Source organism: Somniosus microcephalus, chromosome 4, assembly GCF_052327205.1.
Source record: "Somniosus microcephalus isolate GS21.2 chromosome 4, FLI_Smic_1.0, whole genome shotgun sequence".
NCBI classification, from domain to species: Eukaryota; Metazoa; Chordata; class Chondrichthyes; order Squaliformes; family Somniosidae; genus Somniosus; species Somniosus microcephalus.
In genome coordinates this window covers 158,054,565-158,076,702 of record NC_140990.1, presented here as the reverse complement: position 1 = coordinate 158,076,702, position 22,138 = coordinate 158,054,565, and the positions used below count along the sequence as shown (strand labels likewise).

The 22,138-nt window shown below is 48.3% G+C and overlaps 2 protein-coding genes across 2 annotated transcripts in view; one reads left to right on the top strand and one right to left on the bottom strand.

Moving 5' to 3' along the window:
* Positions 1-22,138, top strand: part of bmpr2b (bone morphogenetic protein receptor, type II b (serine/threonine kinase)) — a 254,725-nt gene that overhangs the window by 19,581 nt on the left and 213,006 nt on the right. The gene's annotated exons all lie outside the window — the stretch shown is intronic.
* LOC147119950 (uncharacterized) lies at positions 10,884-19,697 on the bottom strand. The gene is made up of 2 exons (XM_085985396.1): positions 18,362-19,697; positions 10,884-13,314 (listed from the first exon to the last, which is right to left on the bottom strand). Exons 1-2 carry the CDS (start codon positions 19,439-19,441, stop codon positions 12,871-12,873), a joined length of 1,524 nt encoding a protein of 507 aa, XP_085841522.1. The 5' UTR covers positions 19,442-19,697; the 3' UTR covers positions 10,884-12,870.

The following is a 22,138-nucleotide window of genomic DNA, read 5'->3' as shown; positions in this document are numbered from 1 at the left end:
GGCAACAGACGCCCAGGCTTCGAGGCCTACCTGCAAAAACGGGGAAAGGTAGGAAAATTAATGAGATTAGATAAAAGATTTAGAAAGTAATTAACTTTTTTTAAAAGCAATATGTGTTTTAAAAGCAACTTTTTTTTTAAAGACGCAGAAAGCGGGAAAAAGAAATGAAAAGTTTGGAATCAAGATGGCGGCGACTCACCTCGGTTCAGAACGATAAGGCCCGCCCACACACGCACCGATTGGTCGACCGTCAGGTCACCGAAGCGTAGGATTGGTCAATCATCCTGTCACTCGACTCTAGGAGGGCTCGCCCGCAAGCGCCAGGAACCCGCCCCCGCCACGCAGCGATTGGTCGACCGTACGATTGGTCGACCGTACGATTGGTCGACCTCGACGTCACTCGATGTTAATGAGCGGATAATGAGCGGAATGTTGAACGTTTTTTGGATACCGCGGGCGCAATTTTTGTCTCGCCGAAACGTAAATACACTTATGACGGTTCTGGAATCGTAAGCTTTCTTTCGATGTAACACACGTGTAGGTACGCTCTATAACTTTCGAGTTTATACAATACAGACAGACAGACAGACGGAATGACAGACAGATCGACCGCTTTATTATATATATAGATTGGTAAAGTAGACTGCTTAAGTTTCAACTCTGAGAAAGCCGGACAGGCAAAATGCCACTGTTACAGTTGTTTATATTTACAATCTTAAAACAAAGCCAACACAGCAAACGGGTTAATTTTTCTCAGGAGGAAGCCAATACCCTCTTCTTTTTGACTTCATGTAGAGTTGAGCATCTATCTCTTTTCATTCTTTCTTGGATGATTCTGAGATTTTTTTTAACATTTAAAAACTTGTGAAGAATATTAGTAAACCATGAAGTGTGGGTCTTTTATCTGAGGCTTGAGAGGTTTTAAAATTTTTCTGATTGATGGGGAGACTGTTGTGTATGTGTGTCAGAGAAAAAAATGAGCGAGAGAAAGATAGTTATGAGTGACAGAGGGTGTGCGTATATGAGAGAGAGACCCATGCAGAGTTTATATGAGAATGAGTGTAAGAGTAAGACAGGCCTTGTGTGAGAGAATGATGAGCGTGCATTATATAGCGCCCTTAACGTAGTAAAACGTCTCGACGCATCATAGATGCGTTATGAAACAAAATTTTCCGCCTCGCCATGTAAAGAGATACCAGAACAGGTGACTAAAAGCTTGGTCAAAGAGGTAGGTTTTAAGGAGCGTCTTAAAAGAGGAGAGAGAGGTAGAGATGCGGAGAGGCTTAGGGCCTTGGCACCTGAAGGCACGGCCCCCAATGGAGAGGCAAAGGAAATCAGGGATGCACAAAAAGCCTGAATTGGAGGAAGGCAGCATTCTCGGAAGGTTGTAGAGCTAGAGATAGGTACCATCTTGGTCGTCACATGATACAATGATAATCATAGAATGATACAGCACAGAAGGAGGCCATTCTGCCCATCGTGCCTTTGTTGGCTCTTTGAAAGAGCTATCCAGTTAGTCTCATTCCCCTGCTGTTTCCCCATAGCCCTGTAAAATTTTCCCCTTCAAGTATTTATCCAATTCCCTTTTGAAAGTTACTATTGAATCTGCTTCCACCACCCTTTCAGGCAGTGCATTCCAGATCATATCATAACTCACTGTGTAAAAAAATTCTCCTCATCTCACCTCTACTTCTTTTACTAATTACCTTAAATCTGTGTCCTCTGGTTACCAACCCTTCTGCCACTGGAAACTGTTTCTCCTTATTTACTCTTTCAAAACCCCGTATCATTTTGAACACCTCTATTAAATCTCCCCTTAACTTTCTCTGCTCTAAGGAGAACAACCCAGCTTCTCTAGTCTCTCCACATGGGTGAAATCCCACATCCCTGGTACAATTCTAGTAAATCTCCTCCGCACCCTAAGGCCTTGACATCCTTTCTAAAGTGTGGTGCCCAGAATTGGACACAATACTCCAGCTGGAGCCTGACCAGGGATTTATAAAGGTTTAGCATAACTTCCTTGCTTTTGTACTCTATGCCTCTGTTTATAAAGCCAAGGATCCCGAATGCTTTTTTAACAACCTTCTCAACTTGTCCTGCCAGCTTCAAAGATTTGTGTATGTACACCCCCAGGGGTCTCTGTTCCAGCACCCCCTTTAAAATTGTCCCATTTAGTTTATATTGCCTTTCCTCATTCTTTCTACCAAAATGAATCACTTCACACTTCTCTGTTAAATTGCATCTGCCATATGTCTGCTGATTTCACCAGTCTGTCTATATCCTCATGCATTCTGTTACTATCCTCTTCACTGTTTACTCCATTTCTGAGTTTTGTGCCTTCTGCAAACTTTAAAATTATGCCCTGTATACCCAAGTCTAGGTCATTAATATATATCAAAAAGAGCATTGGCCCTAATACTGACCCCTGGGGAACACCACGACATACTTCCCTCCAGTCTCAGAAACAACCATTCACCTCTGCTTTCTGTCTTTTAGCAAATTTTGTATCCACGCGGTCACGGTCCCTTTAATCCCATGAGCTTCAATTTTGCTAACAAGTCTTTTGAAAGTCCATATACACAGTATCAGCCGCACTACCTTCATCAACCCTCTCCATGACTTCATCAAAGAATTCAATCAAGTTAGTCAAACACAATCTGTCTTTAACAAATTATGTGCTGGCTGTCATTTATTAACCCATATTTTTCCAAGTGACAATTAATTTATCTTGGATTATTGCCTCTAAAAGTTTCCCCACCAGGCCTGTGGTTGCCAGGTTTATTCTTCTCTTTGTACAAGGGTGTAACATTTACAATCCTCCAGTCCTCTATTGTGTTTATAAAAAACTTTTCGATTCCCTTTTATGTTGCCTGCTAATCTATTCTCAGACTCTCTCTTTGCCTCTTATTTTCTTTTTCAGTTCTTCTGACTTTCTGTATGATGCGCTATCAATTACTCATAAAAGACTGAGAGTTAAGAGAGTAACTAAAGGCTTTTATTAACAAAAGAATGAAGGTCTGCCTCGAGTGGTCGACCGGTCCAGAAATACAAAGGGCTGGGGAGCAGTCACCTTTATACTAGGACTTGTGGGAGGAGTCAGCCGAGGCATGTCCAGGCATGTACACAGTGGAATACAAACAGTGGTTTACCACATTCACCCCTTGTTTAAAATTGAGTCCGGCGGGGTGAAGTGTATTAAAAGTTAGTGTATTGGAGTCTCTCCGGAGGTCTTGTCTGGCGCTGTGATCGGCGTGGCGACGGCAGGGGTAGTGGAGCTTCCGGCGTCGAGTCCTGCGTGGGCTGTGGCACAGGCGTGTCGTCCTCGTAGATGTCGAGCGGGTCGCGGGGCCCAGGCCTGCCGTCTGCTGGGGCTGGATATCGGATCGTGGGGGGGGTGGTAGTGAGTAGTGGGTTACTGTGGCCCCCGAGGGTGCAAGGTCTCTTATGGAGACTGTGTCCTCCCGCCCGTCCGGGTATGCAATGTAAGCATACTGGGGGTTGGCGTGGAGGAGGTCGACCCTCTCGACCAGGGTGTCCGTTTTATGGGTCCTCACGTGCCTTCTCAGTAGGACCGGCCCTGGGGACGTCAGCCATGGCGGTAGCGATGTCCCCGATGTGGACTTCCTTGGGAAGACAAACATTTTCTCATGAGGGGTGGCGTTAGTGGCAGTGCAGAGCAGTGACCGAATAGAGTGGAGCGCATCGGGGAGCACATCCTGCCAGCGGGAGGTTGGAAGGCCCCTAGACTTTAAGGCTAGCAGGGCGGCCTTCCAAACTGTCGCATTTTCTCTTTCCACCTGTCCGTTCCCCCGGGGGTTGTAACTGGTGGTCCTGCTTGTGGCAATACCCCTAGTTAGCAGGTACTGACGGAGTTCGTCGCTCATAAACGATGAGCCCCGGTCGCTATGGATATAGCTGGGGAAACCGAACAGGGTGAAGAGGTCGTTCAGACATTTAATGACCGTGGCACTGGTCATGTCCGGGCAGGGGATGGCGAACGGGAAACGGGAGTACTCATCAATAATATTGAGGAAGTACACATTGCGGTCGGAGGAGGGGAGAGGCCCTTTAAAATCAACGCTCAGGCGCTCGAAGGGGCGAGTGGCTTTTATCAGGTGGGCCCTGTCTGGTCTATAAAAGTGCGGTTTGCACTCAGCGCAGACTTGGCAGTTCCTGGTCATGGTCCTGACCTCCTCAATAGAGTAAGGCAGGTTGCGGGCCTTGATGAAGTGGAAGAACCTGGTGACCCCCGGGTGGCAGAGGTCATTGTGGAGGGCCCGCAGTCTATCGATCTGCGCGCTGGCGCAGGTGCCACGCGATAGCGCATCCGGGGGTTCATTGAGCTTCCCGGGCCGGTACAAGATCTCGTAATTGTAGGTGGAAAGTTCGATTCTCCACCTCAAGATCTTGTCATTTTTGATTTTGCCCCTCTGCTTGTTGTTAAACATGAAAGCAACTGAACGTTGGTCAGTGAGCAGGGTAAATCGTTTTCCGGCCAGGTAGTGCCTCCAATGACGCACAGCCTCCACAATCGCCTGGGCCTCCTTCTCAACAGCGGAGTGTCTGGTCTCCGGGCCTTGGAGGGTTCGTGAAAAGAAGGCCACAGGTCTCCCCGCCTGATTGAGGGTAGCGGCCAGGGCAAAGTCGAACGCGTCGCTTTCCACCTGGAAGGGGATGGATTCGTCCACTGCGTGCATGGTGGCTTTGGCAATGTCTTCCTTGCTACAGTGGAAGGCTAAGCGGGCCTCTGCCGTCAAGGGAAAAGAGGTGGACTTGATCAGCGGATGTGCCTTGTCCGCATAGTAGGGGACCCACTGGGCGTAATAGGAGAAAAACCCTAGGCACCTCTTCAGGGCCTTGAGGCAGTGGGGCAGTGGGAGTTCCATAAGGGGACGCATCCGGTCGGGGTCGGGGCCGATGACTCCGTGTTCCACAACACAGCCAAGGATGGCGAGGCGGTTTGTGCGGAATATGCACTTCTCCTTGTTATATGTCAGGTTCAGGAGTTGGGCGGTGCGGAGGAATTTTTCGAGGTTTGCGTCATGGTCCTGCAAGTCACGGCCGCAGATGGTCACATTGTCCAGATATGGGAAAGTGGCCTGCAACGCATTTTGATCTACCATCCGGTCCATCTCCCTTTGGAAGACGGAGGGAACCCTAAGGAAGTGGTAGAGGCGGCCGTTTGCCTCAAAGGCAGTATACTGGCGGTCCTCAGGGCGGATAGGGAGCTGGTGGTACGCTGATTTCAGGTCAATGGTCGAGAAGACGCGGTACTGCGCGATCTGGTTGACCATATCAGCTATGCGGGGGAGTGGGTAGGCGTCCAGCAGGGTGTAGCGATTTATTGTCTGGCTGTAGTCGATGACCAGGCGCTGCTTCTCGCCGGTCTTAACGACCACAACCTGGGCTCGCCAGGGGCTGGTGCTGCCCTCAATAATCCCTTCCTTCAGGAGCCGCTCCACTTCAGTTTTAATGAAAACCCTGTCCCCGGCACTGTATCGCCTGCTCTTTGTGGCGATGGGCTTACAGTCGGGGGTGAGGTTAGCAAACAGTGGGGGGGGGGGTGACTCTGAGTGTGGAGAGGTTGCACCTGGTGCGCGGCGGGCAATTTGGGAGCTGCTGGCTGCGGACTGTGAGTGGGGGTAGGGGTCCACCGTACACCATCGTAACACTTTTAAGGTGGCACTGAAAATCTAACCCCAGCAGGACGGCAGCGCAGAGGTCGGGCAGGACCAGAAGTTTAAAATGATCGTACACGGTCCCGTCTACTACGAGTGTCACTACGCAGTAGCCGCCGATGTCCGCCGACTGGGACTCGGAGGCCATAGAAATCCGCTGGTGCGCAGGCAGGACTGGGAGAGAGCAACGCCGCACCGTGTCGGGGTGGATGAAGCTCTCCGTGCTCCCAGAGTCAAAAAGGCAGATTGTATCGTGGCCATTTACCTTAATGTCCATTGTGGAACTGGCCAGCTGGTGCGGTCTCGCTTGGTCCAGTGTAACGGATGCCAGCGTAGGGGTCGGTGTGTCGCTGCGGGTATCAGATGAGGCGGTGTTGGGGGCCTGCTGCGTTCCGGCTGTCGTCCAAGATGGCGGCGTCCATGATCCCCATGTGGCTGGAGGCGTCCAAAATGGCTGCTGTACCGGTGGTTCGCACATGGCCGGGGAGGCCCAAGATGGCGGCCCGCATGGCCCACACGCGGCGTTGCTGGGGTGTGGCTGGGGTGGCACGGCGCTGTGAGGCGGTCCTACCGTGTCCCAGGCTGTCATTCCCCGCGGCGTCCACGGTGCAGAGGAGTAGGCATCCATGCCCCGGTAGGCTGCATCCAATGATAGTGCGAGTTCAGAGGCCTTGTTGAGGTCGAGGTCACTCTGCTCCAACAGTCGCTGTCGGGTGTAATTGGATCTGTGGCCCGCTACAAAAGCGTCCCGGATAAGTTCCTCTGTGTACGCGGCGGCCTTTACACCCTTACAACCACAGGCCCGGCCAAGCACAGACAGTGCCTGAAGGTATTCCACGGTCGATTCCCCAGGTTGTTGTTTACGACTCCCCAGAAGGTGCCTGGCGTACACTTCGTTCACTGGGCGCGTGTACTGGTCCTTGAGGAGCTTGATAGCGTCCGCGTACGAGGTCGCGTCTTGGATGACCGAGTGCACTCAGTGGTTCACTTTGGAGGTCAGGACATCCAGTTTGTCCTCGTCCGATTTGATTGCTGCGGAGGCGGTCAGGAATTTTTCGAAACACTTAAGCCAGTGAGTAAACTTGGTGGATGAGTCCGCCTCCCGATGATCTAAGTCCAGGCATGCTGGTGTGAGGATCTTCTCCATTATAAAAATTTTGTTAATAAAATTGATGCGCTATCAATTACTCATAAAAGACTGAGAGTTAAGAGAGTAACTAAAGGCTTTTATTAACAAAAGAATGAAGGTCTGCCTCGAGTGGTCGACCGGCCCAGAAATACAAAGGGCTGGGGAGCAGTCACCTTTATACTAGGACTTGTGGGAGGAGTCAGCCGAGGCATGTCCAGGCATGTACACAGTGGAATACAAACAGTGGTTTACCACACTGTATTCAGCTTGGTTCTTTACTGTATTATCACAGAAATCACAGAAACCCCACAGTGCAGATAGAGGCCATTTCGGCCCATCGAGCCTGCACCGACACATATCCCACCCGATCCCCGTAACCCCTACACCAACACATATCCCACCCTATCCCCATAACCCCATGTATTTAATCCCCCTAACACTAAGGATCAATTTATCATAGCCAATCAACCTATGAGCTTGACATTTATCATAAGCCTCCAATATCTGTTTCATTTTAATCTCTATATCTTAAGTCATCCAGGGACCTTTAGCCCCCCTCATGGGAATGTGTATAATTTACACCCACCCTATCTCCTCTTTAAAGCCTCCCATTGCTAAATTACTGTTTTACCTGCCAATCTTTGATTCCAGTCCACCTGGGCCAGATCCCTTTTCAAATCACTGAAATTAGCCCTCCTCCAGTTGATCTTCACATTTGATTGTTCGTTGTCCTTTTCCATAACTACTGTAAACCTAATGATATTGTGATCATTGTTTCACAAATGTTACCCCACTGAAACATGCTCTACTTGTCCCAGAACTAGATCAGCACTGCTTCCTTCCTCGTTGGGCTGGAAACATACTGATCAAGAAAGTTCTCTTGTACACATTTCAGGAATTCCTCCCTCTCTTTATCCTTAACATTGCTAATTTCCCAGTCTATATTAAGATAATTGAAGTCCCCCATTATCACAACTCTATAGTTCTTGCATCTTTTTGAAATTTACCTGCAAATTTGCTCCTATCTCCTTCCCACTATTTGGTGGCCTATAGTATACAACCAGCAGCGTAATTATTGTTCCTTCATTCTAATTCACATAGATTGAAATTGAAAACAAAGGCATACAATGTTGCCAAGATTGGTGGGAGACCTTTAAGAAAGGAGGGAGACAGAAAGCAGGAAACTATAAACCAGTTAGCCTAACATCTGTCGTTGGGAAAATGCTGGAGGCCTTCATTAAGGAAGCAGTAGCAGGGCATTTGGAAAATCATAATGCAGTCAGGCAGAGTCAGCATGGTTTTATGAAAGAGAAATCATGTTTAACAAATTTGCTGGAGTTCTTTGAGGAGGTAACGAGCAGGGTGGACAAAGGTGAACCAGTGGATGTGGTGCATTTGGATTTCCAGAAGGCATTCGATAAGGTGCCACATTAAAGGTTACTGCACAAGATAAGAGCTCACGGAGTTGGGGGTAATATATTAGCATGGATAGAGAATTGGCTAACTAACAGAAAGCAGAGAGTCGGGATAAATAGGTCATTTTTCGGTTGGCAAACAGTAACTAGTGGGGTGCCACAGGGATCGGTGCTGGGGCCTCACCTATTTACAATCTACATTAATGACTTGGATGAAGGGACCGAGTGTAATGTAGCCAAGTTTGCGGATGATACAAAGATGGGTGGGAAAGCAAGTTGTGCAGAGGACTCAAAGAACCTGCAAAGGGATATAGATAGGCTAAGTGAGTGGGCAAACATTTGGCAGATGGAGTATAACGTGGGAAAGTGCGTGGTTATACAATTTGGCAGGAAAAATAAAAAAGCAAATTATTATTATTTAAATGGAGAGAGATTACAAAATGCTACAGTTCAGAGGGACCTGGGGGTCATTGTGCATGAAACACAAAAAGTTAGCATGCAGGTACAGCAAGTAATCAAAAAGGCAAATGGAATGTTGGCCTTTATTTCAAGAGGGTTGGAGTATAAATGCAGGGAAGTCCTGCTACAACTGTACAGGGTATTGGTGAGACCACACCTTTAGTACTGCGTTCAGTTTTGGTCTCCTTATTTAAGGAAGGATATACTTGCATTGGAGGCAGTTCAGAGACGATTCACTAGGTTAATTCCAGAGATCAGGGGGTTGACTTATGAGGAAAGGTTGAGCAGGCTGGGCCTATACTCATTGGAATTTAGAAGAATGAGAGGTGATCTTATTGAAACATATAAGATACTGAGGGGGCACGACAAGGTAGATGCTGACGAAAGGTCATCGACCTGAAACGTTAACTCTGTTTCTCTCTCCATGGATGCTGCCCTGGCCTGCTGAGTTTTTCCAGCGTTTTCTGTTGTTATTTCGGATTTCCAGCATCTGCAGTATTTTGCTGTCGTAGATGCAGAGAGGATGTTTCCCCTCGTGGGGAAATCTAGAACGCGGGGGCACAATTTTAGAATAAAGGGTCGCCCTTTTAGAACTGAGATGAGGAGGAATTTCTTCTCTGAGGGTCGTAAATCTGTGGAATTCTCTGCCGCAGAGAGCTGTGGAGGCTGGGTCATTAAATACATTTAAAGTGGAGATAGACAGATTTTTGCAAGATAAGGGAGTGAAGGGTTCTGGGGAGCGGGTGGGGAAGTGGCTTTGAGCCCAAGGTCAGCCACGATCTTACTGAATGGCGGAGCAGGCTCGAGGGGCCAAGTGGCCTATTCCTGCTCCTATTTCTTATGTTCTTATGTAGATTCTGTCTTTGAACCCACAAGTACATCATCCCTTTCTAGTGCTGTAACAGTATCTTTGATCAATACTAATATTGGCACCACCCACTGCCCACCTTTTTTTCTTTCCCTATCTTTCCTTAATACCTTGTAGCCAGGAATATTAAGTTCCCAATCCTCCCCTTGTTTGAGACAGGTCTCATTTATTGCCACTATATCATAATCCCATGTAGCAATTTGTGCCTGCAGCTCACCAACTGTATAAAATCATAACTTTAAAATCATATATTCTGTACTTAATTTTATATTTCTATTATAAATTCCTATATCCACATTTATAATGGAAGTATTAACTAATCACAGCAGTCAATCTTCATCAATTAGTCTATAACAAACACAGACATGCGAGGAAAACCCCCCTAATGGTGGAAAGCTTTGGGAACCGTAGGTCCAAAGTTACCTGTTGCTCCCAAGCGTGCTACACTTCCCACATGTCATGTCTCAGCTTACTGTTCATTTTATGTGAAGCGCTTTGGAATCGCTGAGAGGTGTGATAAAATGCTATGTAAATGTCTTTAGGTTTGCAGAGTTTGAACAGTCTCTGAAATATAAGGAAACTACAGGAAATCGTGGTTTAATTTTCAGAATCATTCCACTAGGATTCAATTTATTGGTTACTCGAAACAGCCTGAGCAATGTTGAAGATACATCAATATCAGTCTAATACCCATGTATTGCACAGTGCTCCTGCCTTACATAATCAACTCTGGTTCTATATCAGTTTTGTGGTATAATTTTATTGGAGCTTTTTAAATATCAAATTTATGCTCATCAGGCGCCCAATATCAGCATCAAATACTCCCAGATCAAGTATGGCATAGGTTAGATACAGAGTAAAGCTCCTTCTGCACTGTCACATCAAACAATCCCAGGGCAGGTACAGCATAGGTTAGATACAGAGTAAAGCTTCCTCTACACTCCCATCAAACACTCCCAGGGCAGGTACAGCATGGGTTAGATACAGAGTAAAGCTCCCTCTACACTGTCCCATCAAACACTCCCAGGGCAGGTACAGCATGGGTTAGATACAGAGTAAAGCTCCTTCTACACTGTCCCATCAAACACTCCCAGGGCAGGTACAGCACGGGTTAGATACAGAGTAAAGCTCCCTCTACACTGTCCCATCAAACACTCCCAGGGCAGGTACAGCATGGGTTAGGTACAGAGTAAAGCTGCCTCTACACTGTCTCATCAAACACTCCCAGGGCAGGTACAGCACGGGTTAGGTACAGAGTAAAGCTCCCTCTACACTGTCTCATCAAACACTCCCAGGGCAGGTACAGCACGGGTTAGATACAGAGTAAAGCTCCCTCTACACTGTCTCATCAAACACTCCCAGGGCAGGTACAGCATAGGTTAGATACAGAGTAAAGCTCCCTCTATACTGTCCCATCAAACACTCCCAGGGCAGGTACAGCATGGGTTAGATACAGAGTAAAGCTCCCTCTACACTGTCTCATCAAACACTCCCAGGGCAGGTACAGCACAGGTTAGATACAGAGTAAAGCTCCTTCTACACTGTCCCATCAAACACTCCCAGGGCAGGTACAGCACGGGTTAGATATAGAGTAAAGCTCCCTCTACACTGTCTCATCAAACACTCCCAGGGCAGGTACAGCACGGGTTAGATACAGTGTAAAGCTCCCTCTACACTGTCCCATCAAACACTCCCAGGGCAGGTACAGCATAGGTTAGATACAGAGTAAAGCTCCCTCTACACTGGCCCATCAAACACTCCCAGGGCAGGTACAGCATAGGTTAGATACAGAGTAAAGCTCCCTCTACACTGTCCCACCAAACACTCCCAGGGCAGGTACAGCACGGGTTAGATACAGAGTAAAGCTCCCTCTACACTGTCCCACCAAACACTCCCAGGGCAGGTACAGCACGGGTTAGATACAGAGTAAAGCTCCCTCTGCACTGTCCCATCAAACACTCCCAGGGCAGGTACAGCATAGGTTAGATACAGAGTAAAGCTTCCTCTACATTGTCCCATCAAACACTCCCAGGGCAGGTACAGCACGGGTTAGATACAGAGTAAAGCTCCCTCTACACTGCCTCATCAAACAATCCCAGGGCAGGTACAGCATAGGTTAGATACAGAGTAAAGCTTCCTCTACATTGTCCCATCAAACACTCCCAGGGCAGGTACAACACGGGCTAGATACAGTGTAAGCCTCCTTCTACACTCACATCAAACACTCCCAAGTTAGATGCAGAGTTTAACTCCTTTTATTTTGCCCCAACAATTAGCCTCAGCCCAAACCCCAGAGACTGCATCAGTGTGGAATTGTTTGCCTTCCCACACCAGCCATCCTGTGGCTTCTGAGTGAGATTGCCAATTTATTGCTAAATTGGCACAGTTTTGTTCTGTGGGCCCAATTGGACCTAGATTGAGATTGTCCAGATTAATTCCTTGGTGGATCTTTACAGCCAACAGACAGATGGGCTGGTTCGAATCTGGGATTCAAAGTTGAAAGTGTCTAACCCCCTTGCACCAACTAATTCCAATCTGGTGAGGTTCAGGTGAAACCTAAGTACAATCCCTGTGGTGCTGGTAATGAACCAGAATTAAGCACAGATTTAAGCACAGGAACCCACCAGGGTATTAATACTAAAATTTTAATGAGCCAGTGCATGCTATACGTTGATCAGCAGTGGAGTTCTACAGAGGGTTACAGCTCTCTTATTCTCAGTAACTGCACAACCAGTATATCTTTGAGCTGGGCAACCCAAAAAGGTCTTGCGTTTGATTCCCATTCAGAGGCAATTGGGCCTTAACACCTTTGGCCTAGAGAAGGGAAAAATTAGGCTGGGTTCCTGCTCCTGATCACTGTCCAGTGACCCCAGCTATAAAGTGTATTTGGATGTCGGGTGAGGACAGTATCATTCTCGACTGTGAAGCCACGCTCTCCCCATTTGAATAGCTCGCTGACACTCATGGTCTAGTCTCATGAGGATTGGCCACTTGGGTACTGGACCTGTACCCAGCAAAAGTCAGCACCTTCAGGAGATAAAAGGGAAAATACGTAAAGCAGCACCCATTTGTACTGTTCTGTGGATTTATTGCTGAACAGAGGATGCCAATGGGGCAAGCTTGTGAGTGTATAGTTATCAGGATTGTAGTGCTTTGATCCATGGACTGTACTTCATTGCAAACTTAGCAGTATTTACCCAGCCCATACTGGCTTCGCCCTGATACAGCAAAGTTGTATTCTACAACCATCTGATACCAATGTTGACGCGTGTAATTTGAATCGTACAGCTGTGAACATGGAATTTACAGTGCTTGCCACGCTTATAAATTTAATTCTAATACAACATCTCCTTTCACTATTTTCAACTTTGTAATGGTCTGATGTGAAGACAATGGCATGAGTGGGGGAGTCCTGGATGGCATTTCAATTTTCAGTACACCGTTCTGTTCTGTGATCATCACCTCAGGCCTGCTAAATATCATTGTAACTTCTTGTGGGTGATCAATCCCATCTTCGGAGATGATGATGATGTTGCTTGGGCCTTCATCTTGAGAAGAACTGTGGTCTTCGGATGAGGAAGAAGAGGGTGAACAAGCTGAAATCTTCTTCAGAGGATTGGGAGGCTGCAGGCAATCCGACATGGCCTTCATCTGAGCGGGAGAGGCTCTCCTGTAGCCCTTCGCCAAACTGCCTGTAGGCCCTGTTCGTTCTTTAATTGACTGCTCGTCGAAGCCTCGGTTGTACAGGGTTGTTGCACTGCTGACCTGCGCACACGCACACACATGCACACACACACACACACACACACACACACACACACAGATAAAGAACAGTTAAACAAGATTGGAACTCCAAAGAATAGTAGATGTTTATGAGTGACAGCAAGCAAGGCTTGAGGAGTTTAGAATTATCTGAACCTCTGGGCTCAGAAGGTGAAAAATCAGCCAGGATTCCACCTCTGGATCACAATCCACGGCCTCCGGCTAGAAAGTGCCTATGTCTGGACAGGATTTGGCTTGGCTCTGATACCTCAGTGAATAACTGGACAACACACATTGTCTTGTCTTGCGCTTGGATGATGTATCTAAGGGCAGCCAGTACTTACGGAACAGAACCCGGCAGTATCATGGAGACAGAGAGAGGAAATGGGCAGGTAAAAACCCCACAATTAATTAGAGAAGGATTCCTGCTATGACTTTGAGTATTACAGACAGTACAGAACTGATTTTGCGAGTTCATGCTGCCAGCAGGGAGCTGCCCACCGTTAATTGAAAGGATGGGAAATCCGGAACAATGCAGTGCACCCACTAGATTCTGTGATGCTGTGTGCTCACCGTGGCTCAGTTGGCAGCACTTTCACCTCTGAGTCAGAAGGTTGTGGGTTCAAGTCCCACATAAATCTAGGCTGATACTTCTGTGCAGTACTGAGGGAGTGCTGTTTTTCGGGTGAGATGTTAAACCGAGGTCCCGCCTGTTCTCTCAGGTAGGCGTAAAAGATCCCATGAGACTATTTTGAAGAAGAGTAGGGGAGTTGTCCCTGGTGTCCTGGCCAATATTTATCCCTCAAACAACACAACAAAAACAGATTAACTGATCATTATCACATTGCTGTTTGTGGGAGCTTGCTGTATACAAATTGGCTGTCGTGTTTCTTACATTACAACAGCGACTAGACTCCAAAATTACTTGATTGGCTGTAAAGCGCTTTGAGACGTCCAGTGGTCGTGAAAGGCGCTATATAAATCCAAGCCTTTCTTTCGTTATACACTACTAGAGGAGACAGCTCCCTGCCGCTGCACAGACTCGGAAAATTACCCCTTATAAGTGGATCCAATCAGATAGATTTTTGTGGATTGAAGGATATGATGAGAAGGCAGGAAGGTGAGATTGAGCTAACAAAAAGAGGACAGACCTGTTGGGCCGAATGATCCTATTTCCGTTCCTAAAATGTTCTCGTGTCTCAAAAATATTCCATGGTTCTGTAAGTTCAGCATTGGAAGCTGACAGAAACTTGATTTCATAGAGATTACTTGAGAGAAAATTTCCATATGTTTTCATTAGAAATTAGGAAAGCCACAGGTTTGACTCCCAATATCAGTGTGTTGTCCAACTCAGTCAGCCTGCTACTGAGCCAGGGAGCTATACGGTTCAGAACATGAGGGGAGCACACTATAAAATTGGCAGCAGGAAAAGTAGAACAAAGCTCCCTCAATGATTTTGTGGGTACAGGCGCCGCTGTTTCTGGTACTGAGCCAAACAGACCGTGGGACCCAGGTTCGATCCCCAGTCGTCACTGTGTTATCTGATCTCAGCCATTGCAGTTGTTACATATAGTTGTATAGGATATACGGCACAGAAACAGGCCATTTGGACCAACCAGTCCATGCCGGTGTTTATGCTCCACTCGAGCCTCCTCCCATCCTTCCTCATCTAACTTTATCAGCATAACCCTCTGTTCCCTTCTCTCTCATATGCTTATCCAGCTTCCCCTTAAATGCAGTCATACTATTCGCTTCAACTACTCCCTGTGGCAGAGAGTTCCACATTCTCACCACTCTCTGGGTAAAGCAGTTTCTTCTGAATTCCCTATTTGATTTCTTGGTGACTATCTTATATTGATGGCCTCTAGTTTTGCTCTTCCCCATAAGTGGAAACACTCTCTCTGTGTCTACTCTATCAAAATCTTTCATAATTTGAAAGACCTCTATTAGGTCACCCCTAGCCCTCTCTTTCCTGATGGTTATAACCTTACAGTCTTGATATCATCCTTGTAATTCTCTTTTGCACCCTCTCCAGTGCCTCTATATCCTTTTTATAACATGGCGACCAGAACTGTTTACTGTACTCCACGTTTGGTCTAACCAAGGTTCGATACAAGTTTAGCATAACTTTTCTACTTTTGAATTCTATCCCTCTAGAAATAAACCCTAGTGTTTGGTGTGCTTTGTTCTGTGCTACATTTGGCCTCATTGTCACTGGGTTAGGAAACGGAACTAATTGAAACTACAGTATGTGACTCCACTGTGTGCTGCCCGAGCTTTGCCACACATGGACTGACAGATTGTTTGGGGGTGGGTGGGTTCTCTGTTCAGGTGGCACTTTAGCGGTCATTTGGATTTGGAGTTGACTAAATGTAGTTGCCAAACTGTGTTCCTGATTCCAGAGCATTGTGAAATGGATAAAATTACATTAGAATAAATTTAAAAATCCAGAATTCTTAGTTTAATTGGAAATCTCCAAAGAACCTTTTTTTTTAGGAGGGTCTTTATTTCAGAAAGTGAACTATGGTGCTGCTTGCAGGGTATAAACTACTCGTCCATCTGGTCTTGCTGAGATCCGAGATGTGATGCTTGTCTCCTTGTGTGCGTTGTGTAGACTAGGTCAACTGGTGCCACTCTGGTCAGATTTCCCATGATTTCCTGTATCCAGTAGACCATCAGAGATGTCTAGTGGTTTCCTACAGGCATCAGTGGGGCTACCGGGGGGAGGGGGAATGGGGAGCCAGTACCATGCCTGTGGGGCACCAATATGCAGTACCATGCCTGTGGGGCACCAATATGCAGTACCATGCCTGTGGGGCACCAATATGCAGTACCATGCCTGTGGGGCACCAATATGCCGTACCATGCCTGTGGGGCCCCAATATGCAGTACCATGCCCGTGGGGCACCAATGTGCAGTACCATGCCTGTGGGGCACCAATGTGCAGTACCATGCCTGTGGGGCACCAATATGCCGTACCATGCCTGTGGGGCACCAATATGCAGTACCACACCTGTGGGGCACCAATGTGCAGTACCATGTCTGTGGGGCACCAATATGCAGTACCATGTCTGTGGGGCACCAATATGCAGTACCACACCTGTGGGGCACCAATGTGCAGTACCATGCCTGTGGGGCACCAATGTGCAGTACCATGCCTGTGGGGCACCAATGTGCAGTACCATGCCTGTGGGGCACCAATGTGCAGTACCATGCCTGTGGGGCACCAATGTGCAGTACCATGCCTGTGGGGCACCAATATGCAGTACCATGCCCGTGGGGCACCAATATGCAGTACCATGCCTGTGGGGCACCAATGTGCAGTACCATGCCTGTGGGGCACCAATGTGCAGTACCATGCCTGTGGGGCACCAGTGTGCAGTACCATGCCTGTGGGGCACCAGTATGCAGTACCATGTCTGTGCAGTACCATGCCTGTGGGGCACCAATGTGCAGTACCATGCCTGTGGGGCACCAATGTGCAGTACCATGCCTGTGGGGCACCAGTATGCAGTACCATGTCTGTGGGGCACCAATGTGCAGTACCATGCCTGTGGGGCACCAGTATGCAGTACCATGTCTGTGGGGCACCAATGTGCAGTACCATGCCTGTGGGGCACCAATATGCAGTACCATGCCTGTGGGGCACCAATATGCAGTACCATGCCTGTGGGGCACCAATATGCAGTACCATGCCTGTGGGGCACCAATATGCAGTACCATGCCTGTGGGGCACCAATATGCAGTATCATGTCTGTGGGGCACCAATATGCAGTACCATGCCTGTGGGGCACCAATATGCAGTACCATGCCTGTGGGGCACCAATATGCAGTACCATGCCTGTGGGGCACCAATATGCAGTATCATGTCTGTGGGGCACCAATGTGCAGTACCATGCCTGTGGGGCACCAATGTGCAGTACCATGCCTGTGGGGCACCAATATGCAGTACCATGCCTGTGGGGCACCAATATGCAGTACCATGCCTGTGGGGCACCAATGTGCAGTACCATGCCTGTGGGGCACCAATGTGCAGTACCATGCCTGTGGGGCACCAATATGCAGTACCATGCCTGTGGGGCACCAATGTGCAGTACCATGCCTGTGGGGCACCAATGTGCAGTACCATGCCTGTGGGGCACCAATGTGCAGTACCATGCCTGTGGGGCACCAGTATGCAGTACCATGCCTGTGGGGCACCAATATGCAGTACCATGCCTGTGGGGCACCAATATGCAGTACCATGCCTGTGGGGCACCAATATGCAGTACCATGCCTGTGGGGCACCAATATGCCGTACCATGCCAGTGGAGTACCTTTATGCAGTACTTTGCCTGTGGAGCATGAAGGCACTATCGCAGGACAGTGAAGTACCTAGGTAGAGTACCATGCCTGTGGGGCATCACTAGTACAAGTACTGGTATAAGGGCTGTGGAGCACTAATACGCAGTACCATGGCAGTGGAGAACTGCATGCAACACCATGGCACTGGTGGAATACAGCTTTAGAGCACCTGCATTCCACCACCGCCATGGGTGCTGCACGTGATTCTCCACTGCCATGGAGAGGCCTGGAAGCAGGTCCCACCAATCACCTTTGCATCATCTGGAGACACCTTAGGACTGGGGGAGTGGAAGATAGATGGAGTCTTATTCTCATTTAAAAAAGCTTATTTGGGTGGCGGAGTTAGAAATGAATTGCTTGTGGGCAAGGTGAATGTAGGAGTTGTAGAAGCAGTCAACCGGAGAATGAAAAGACACAGCCCACCTCCGAGTCTCATGCTCTCTGGAAGTACGTGGTTGTTGTCTTCCTTAGAGAGATCAGAACATCCTGCACAGACAAATGGGCAATCCACTGTGTGCTACCTACCCATGGTGCATTGTATTACACACTATCCCACAGCACCACTGGTCGATGTGCTTCCCCCTACTTCCCCAATCACAGAAAAATTAGTCCTTTCGGGCGTCAACATTCAAATTGTTGCAGGAGCAATTGCAATTACTCCAAAATAATAGTCAGTTTTAAATACTTAATGTTCCTTATTGCTTACCCTTCCGGAATGTCCCGTGTGGTGTCCTGAAATTCCTGCAGCTTCACATATCTCTTTTGAATATCGCTCCAAAGTGTGAACTCCTATTGCCTGCTCAGAGAACTGCATGGTGCCAGGCACGGGGCGGCGGTAGAACGGGCCTTCGGGGGGAATCATACTGAGGTAACGTCGCAGCAGAGAAACGATGCATCTCGGGTTTGGGGAATCTGCGTACTGTCTCGTCTGGACAATTTTCAACTTGTCGAGGCTGTCCTGAGGGTTGCTTGGCCTGCCGGTAAACTCCACGTACTCACTGATCACGTCGCACCCGAACTCGAACTGGTCAACCGTTAGTTTATGGTGGTCCTTGGCGGCGCAGAGGGCAAAGACTTTGCAGACGTAGAAGTAGGCAGCATAGCTGTAGCTCTTTGCGTCTCGGAGCTGGAAGACCACTTGCCACAGCCTCTCCTCGTCGTCCTCCGTGTACGGCTGGGCCTGCTTCCTCACCAGCCCGATTCCCAGCCGCTGCAGCTGCTTCATCCGATCGTCAAGGGTGGCCCGGAACTCGGCAAAGTCCGCCTTCAGCTTGTTGAAGAAATCTATGTCGGACCGCCTGCAGTTCTCCCGCAGGTGCCGCAGGATGGAACAGCACAGGAGACGGAGAGAGTTGGGCGGGTACTCCGAGCCATCTTGCCTTCGCACTTCGAGTACGAACCTGCACAGCCAGAAATTCAGTTCATCGTGGGTGATTTCGTAGCAGAGTTCGGGCACGTAAAGGAAGAGTTCATTACGCTGGACGCCCTGCTCCATAATGTAGCTGTTGCGAGTTTTAGCCCACTCGTCCCAAACTCTGACACCCCAGGCTGTTGCTTTTTTTGTATTGTATGGAATCCCACTGTCTTGTTGCAAAGCCAGCAGCCTCTTCTCCTCCATAGCGTGCTTGCCAGACCGGACTTTGCCCTCTTCCTTTGTCAACAAGCAGTCGTCTTTGTTGTCCAGATCAGGCTCCTTTTCTTGCTTAAAAGAGGTAGAAATCGGAGACAAAGAGGCTGCTAGAGCCCTCATATCTTCCTCAGCAACTTTATGATCGAACTGATCCATTTATCAGCTGAAAAATTGAAGTTCAAAACAGGCAGAAAAACAAAGGGAGAAAAGGGAAAGAAAACTGCTGCACTAAGACTTAAAACTCGCCACTCAGGCTGGGGGCCCCCCGCGGGGTGTTATCAACAACAGCTGCGTGTTAACTGATATACCCCTGCAAGGCGAGGTTTAACTGCTATTCAGCTGTATTTGCAGAAAGGATTCCCAGAGGCATTTCAGGTCACGTGAGCAGAGCCGAGCGGACAGGGCTTGGCAAGGGTCCCTCTGTTCTTGAAGGAAGTGGAATGAAACGAAATGCCAGCCCTCATCAGGCCCCTCATTAATCATCCCTAATGTGTGTTTATTGCTGCCTGGCAAGGTAGAAGGCTGCCTGCTCTTATAAAAAGCAGATGAAGGCGGAGAGTTAAACAAGACTTGGCATTATGAATTCAGTGCTTTTTCTGTCGCTGAGGCCTAGTTCATGAATGGTTCTTGTTTAGCTTCTTTTCTGTGCTTTGGGAGGGGGTGGGGAAGGAGGGAACAGAGGAAGGATAGTGCAGTTCACCCCCGCCCCCCTCCCCTTTTTTCAGGGCCTTCAGTGAGGCTTTTATTAAAATACTTTCCAAAATGCCCCGAGAACTGCTCTTATTTGGAAATATAAGTCCTAAATAATGATAGCAATCGTTTTCATACCAGTTAATCTTTATCGTAAAGATTTGTTTGAAAGAAGATATTAAAAAATGCAAATTGCTATCATCTGATAACCATGGCATGTTCAGTCAGACATCAGAGTAAGGGGAGCAAATTTCCCTCCTATTTTTAATAGAATTATCATAAATGTGAAAAGGAACACACCAGCTCCTGCACCTGTCACTTAACCAGATTAAGTCAGAGCTCCCACCCCCATCTTTCTATTCAAACAAAAGGAGTGGGCTCTACCATGTGAGAGGAAAGGGGAAGGGAGCAGCGACCATTTCAAACTCTCAGAAGCATTTCGTTCAAATGCTCCAGCACAATCGGAAACGCAGGTCACAAGGAAGAAATTGTAAGGCAAACCTGCCCTCCTCCTCCCACACACACACACACACACCCTCCCACCACACACCCCTACCCCCTCCCTCACCCCACCCCCTCCCACACACACCCCTAACCCCCACACACATGCACCCGTACCCCCTCCACACCCACCCCCTCCCACACACACCCCTACCCCCTCCACACACGCCCCTACCTGCTCCCACTCTCACATCCGCCCTCTCACACACCCACCCCCTCACACATCCACCCTCTCTCACACCCGCCCTCTCACACATCCGCCCTCTCACACACCCGCCCCCTCACACACCCACACACCCGCCCCCTCACACACCCGCCCCCTCACACACCCGCCCACCCACACACCCACTCACACACACCCACCTACTCACTGTTGCCTCCAGTAGGCGCAGTTAAAAAAACCCCAGCCCACCCATGTTGAAAATGGCCACCTTGCTGGTGTAGTAACAGGGTCCCCGATTTTAACTCCAGATGTATTCTCCGCTCAGGCCTGAGTTAAAATTACATCCGGGTCTCAATTATGTCATCGGGCTGCAACATGCATATGTAAAAAAGGACCCTGCTGGCTCTGGGCATGTATCCTTGCTGCCTGCTCGGGAGAACAGGTTAAAATTGCAGATGTTGCACTCATGGCGACTTTCGGACAGGTAAGAGCCAGGGCGATTTTAACTGCCCACCCGCCCAGGTGTCTGCTGAGCAAGTAGGGTTAAAATTAACCCCACTTTCTGCCTTCAAAAGAACCTTTTTGCTGCCTTTCGGGGTCTCCATACTGAGCATTGTTCCCTGGCGGTGAGGACGTTCTGTCTGCACTCTATCAGATCTCTGCATTTACTGGCATTAACCAGCTATTAGGAGAGATTCCGAATCACCTACAGTGACTGACTTGCAGACTGGCCAGCAGCCCTCCAGTACCTCAACAAATGGCTGTTCTTTGTGTATAATCCTAGATAGCGAAGATTGGCATGCTGTCTAACCAGTTGTGGCATCACGGCATACCCCAATCCTCGACATCCACCACGTAGACTTTCTAGCCGGAGTCTCTGGAGAATGATGAGGATCAGAAATCCTACTTGATTCTCCCTGTCCTGAGGCCATTGGTGCTCTAGCTGAGATCAGCAGGGAGTTCATGTGTGTCATTGCATGTATGACCCCACTTGTGCTCTGTGCCCTAGTTGCAATACTTTTCAGCTCAGTTCGTTTTACTTCAATGGATATGGACTTTTTATTTTCAAAGATTATTTGTCAATATTATTTGGCTTTCTTTTAAATAGCATTAGCTATTTGACCAAGCATCAAAGAGACTTGTATTGGGGTCTGTGGCTCCTTCAAGGGACTGGAGGCATTTTTTTTTATTCATTCATGGGATGTGGGCATCACTGGCAAGGCCAGCATTTATTGCCCATCCCTAGTTGCCCTTGGTGGTGGTGAGCTGCCTTCTTGAACCGCTGCAGTCCGTGTGGGGAAGGTACTCCCACAGTGCTGTTAGGGAGGGAGTTCCAGGATTTTGACCCAGCGACAATGAAGGAACGGTGATATACTTCCAAGTCAGGATGGTGTGAGACTTGGAGGGGAACTTGGAGGTGGTGGTGTTCCTATGCGCCTGCTACCCTTCTAGGTGGTAGAGGTCGCGGGTTTGGGAGGTGCTGCTGAAGAAGCCTTGGC